The 3,841-nt window shown below is 36.8% G+C and overlaps 1 protein-coding gene across 1 annotated transcript; it reads left to right on the top strand.

Annotated features, from left to right (window-relative positions):
- The first annotated feature begins 134 nt into the window (after positions 1 to 134).
- LOC111083389 lies at positions 135 to 2,244 on the top strand. Its single transcript, XM_022379889.1, has 2 exons — positions 135 to 206; positions 445 to 2,244. The coding sequence occupies exons 1-2, from the start codon at positions 198 to 200 to the stop codon at positions 1,060 to 1,062; spliced, it is 627 nt and encodes a 208-aa protein (XP_022235597.1). The 5' UTR covers positions 135 to 197; the 3' UTR covers positions 1,063 to 2,244.
- Positions 2,245 to 3,841: the final 1,597 nt, after the last annotated feature.

Here is a 3,841-nt window from a genome sequence, read left to right on the forward strand (position 1 = left end):
TTTGTTTGAAAGTTATAAGTCACTGATAGCATTGCATCACTTGTAACAAAATCTAACAACTATCGAACGGCTGTTTTTAACTTGACAAAGCTTATTAAAGTTTTTTTCCTTGGTTTATTTTTCTGTCAGTAAATAAAGACAAAGCTCCCATATCACGTGACGTGCGAGAAGGATTGTATTCTAGTTTTGCTTACGTTATGTCAAAGGTGAGTACTTCTGATAAACGTTTATAAAACTGCGTATTTGAAGTTTTAAGTTGCTTAAAACGTCTTATCATAATGAAAATAACAATAACGCACACATATCAGGCGAATAAAACAATAAGATTAAGATAATGGCATATAATTATACAAAGAAAAGGAATTTAAACCAGTAAATGGCGAGATACTTAACTAATGATGAAACATTCATGTCAAAAAGTTATAAACATTATTATCATTACAGATAACATGTGGCATGCCTCCAGAGGTTATAGTATGTCTTGCCTATATCGTTCCCGTTTACTCCATAGCTGGCTTCGAATCTGATTCCAGAGTTAATGTCTTTGGCATATACATTGGCTATATGCTCTTATACTTATTAGCCATACGTATGCTCTCCTTGGCTCTTGGGTGGTTATTTTCCTCGCACCACCTAGCGGCAGGATGTGCTGGCTTCATTCTGACTTTAAGTGCAACCACGGCTGGATACACCGTCCACTTCACTGACTTATCAACTGTGTTCTCCTGGTTCCAGTGGGTGTCGCCTATGCGATGGATGATGGAACAAGTTGTGGTTTGGGAATTCTTTGGAAAGAACGATGCTGATGAAGATGAGACTAAGTACTTATGTAATCGCAATCCCGTGGTGCAACAAAAAAATAATCTACTTGTGAAGGCTGGATGTGGAATATTAAATGATGCCCATGCACTACGTTTACATGATTACCATGCCACGTGGCCGCAGTACCAACCAATAGTTATTACCCTTGCCTTTTACTTGTTTTGGTTCCTGGTTGGGTTATTCGCCTTAATTTTCATTCATCAACAACCAAACCGATCCAATAGATCTTCAGTCAGCTAATGTTGTCTCACGATATTCATCAAGCTGGTCATGTGTGTCTCCTTGTCTATTAAAATGAACATGGAAAGAACTTGGAACTCGATACTTCCTTATCAAAGAACGTCTTTTTCTGTTTACAAAGGTGTTTTTATTGGCCACATGCAACTCTCGAAACAAAGAACTTCTCTTTTCTGTTTACAAAGGTGTTTTTATTGGCCACATGCAACTCTCGAAACAAAGAACTTCTCTTTCTGTTTACAAAGGTGTTTTTATTGGCCACATGCAACTCTCGAAACAAAGAACTTCTCTTTCTGTTTACAAAGGTGTTTTTATTGGCCACATGCAACTCTCGAAACAAAGAACTTCTCTTTCTGTTTACAAAGGTGTTTTTATTGGCCACATGCAACTCTCGAAACAAAGAACGTCTTTTTCTGTTTACAAAGGTGTTTTTATTGGCCACTTGCAACTCTCGAAACAAAGAACGTCTTTTTCTGTTTACAAAGGTGTTTTTATTGGCCACTTGCAACTCTCGAAAGGAAAACGAATTACATATTTCTTTATTACGAGTTTGTACCAAATAGAACAAATTGAGCATATTCAAATTATATTCCTTCTACTGTACAAAAATAACTTTTAACATCATGCCAGAAATTGATAATTGTTTATGAATATCGTAAGTGTTCATTAAAAGATTAGCGAAACGCTAAAACTGAAATATCTGGCATTTTGAACACTCATTTAGCGCGTTTTAATGGCTGTTTAATAAACTTCGTATACGAGACATTGTACCAAAAGACCTTCGAATTTCCCAATGAATTTTATGTGACGATTGTATGTTTGCGTCAACAACTTAATATGGCACTCCATCTTGTTATTATCTATAAGTAGGTATAATCTGTTTCCTCTGTTCTAATAATATTACAAAACTAGGTTCGGTTGTTCCATCGGGATTCTGTTGGTGAGAGCGAAAACCTTAATTCAGCTTTTTATAATTTTGCATGACATTTTTTGAAATTTAACCTATTCACTTTAAAATAAAACAATATTGCAGATCAAACCAACTGTGTACAATTTGCACTGCTGGAATTTATATATATGTTGCTATTAAAGTTGACAAGAGTTCTTTCAGTAAGATTGCTTGTGTAATAGTGATCAGATGTAATTTGTATTATTTTAAATTATATATATATACTGCCAACATTTATGAATAAAGATTTTATTGTATTATCATTTCAAGTTAAATCATTTGCTGTTACAAGATTTGTCTTTCCATACAACGCAAATAACGTTCATCATCATTTAAAAAAATATCGTGCGTAAGCAACACAGATGTTATCACACCTCCTGCCTTTTACAGGGACATTCATGTCTTCTTACGTGTTCAGATTTGCACAGTTCTCAATGTAATCACTTGAGTTTGGCGGCTGTCCTCCTATGAACTTTAGTTGAACTATCATGACAAAAGAAAGCGATATTTCAGTTATGGTATGGGCGCCATTTTGGCAACAGGACTATTACAGCAGGTGGTTCTCGATGTATCACAATTTTCTAAGAAGATCTTTTTACCTGTCAAATTTAATAACTTACTTAACAGACAAAGTGGCGTTTCATGTGTCAGATTCTTATATATGGACGGGCAGAATTATTTACTGTAAATGTATCCAGAACTTTAAATAATTGTCTCTTTTCGTCAAATGTCCACAAAGGTTTATTAAATTACTTTAGAACACAATTGAGAAGTCGAATTATCATTCACTACCCTGTTATTGGAATACAAACTGTGATAATTCACTTTAGAAATCGCCACTATAAACTCGCAATCACACACTCTAGGTGTACCTATTTAACTATATCTATCTTACTGTGTCTTACTTTAACTACATTTTGTATTCATATTTATAGATAGCCCAACTGAGGCCTAGAACTTTCCACACACTCCGAGAAATACTTAGAAGGTTCTAGTAACATGACGCAATAATACAACAATCGCCAATTTACGAAAGTTGAAATAAACAACGTATGATTCGCTCAGTTACGTAAACAAACCTGCGATAAACTATCGCTTCTAAAAATAACTCAATTTAACACTCGCTCTGTACTTAAATAAAAACATTCGTGTATATCTAACGCCACACAAGATGGGACTACTGCTCATGCAGCTCGAGTCACTAAACGGTGACCAGAAGGTTAGGTCATTACACCTTTCTTGTGTCCACACTAATCACTGGATGTGAACCCTATCGAGTATGTGTGGTCCATCTTTGGTCGTCCCCATCTAGGGACACGCACATTCATATTGTTCGCCAGGAATGGGGTGTATTCCTATAGATTTATATTTTAATCTTATATAACTACCATGTGTAATTGTGTTCCTCTCTCAGATATAGGAAAGGACAGATCCACTAAATACTAAATGTCATCTTTTGTTTTAGTTTTTAGGCCCGGCATGGCCGGGTGGTTAGGGTGCTCGACTCGCAATCTGAGGGTCGCGGGTTCGAATCCCCGTTACACCCTTTCAGCCGTGGGGGCGTTATAATGTGACGGTCAATCCCACTATTCGTTGGTAAAAGAGTCGCCCAAGAGTTGGCGGTGGGTGGTCGGGAACAAGTAACTTCCAGCACTCTGGTGGTTCATCAGTAGGCCTGAGGATGTACAATGCAAGAAACAGTGTTTCGATTGTCGCGTTGGGCACAGGACAGATAGCCTATTGTGTAGCTTTGTCTTTAATAACAAAGAAGTTCGTTTGTTTTGAATTTCGCGCAAAGCTACACGAGGGCTATCTGCGCTAGCCGTCCCTAAT

This window comes from Limulus polyphemus, unplaced genomic scaffold (assembly GCF_000517525.1).
Source record: "Limulus polyphemus unplaced genomic scaffold, Limulus_polyphemus-2.1.2 Scaffold9347, whole genome shotgun sequence".
NCBI classification, from domain to species: domain Eukaryota; kingdom Metazoa; phylum Arthropoda; class Merostomata; order Xiphosura; family Limulidae; genus Limulus; species Limulus polyphemus.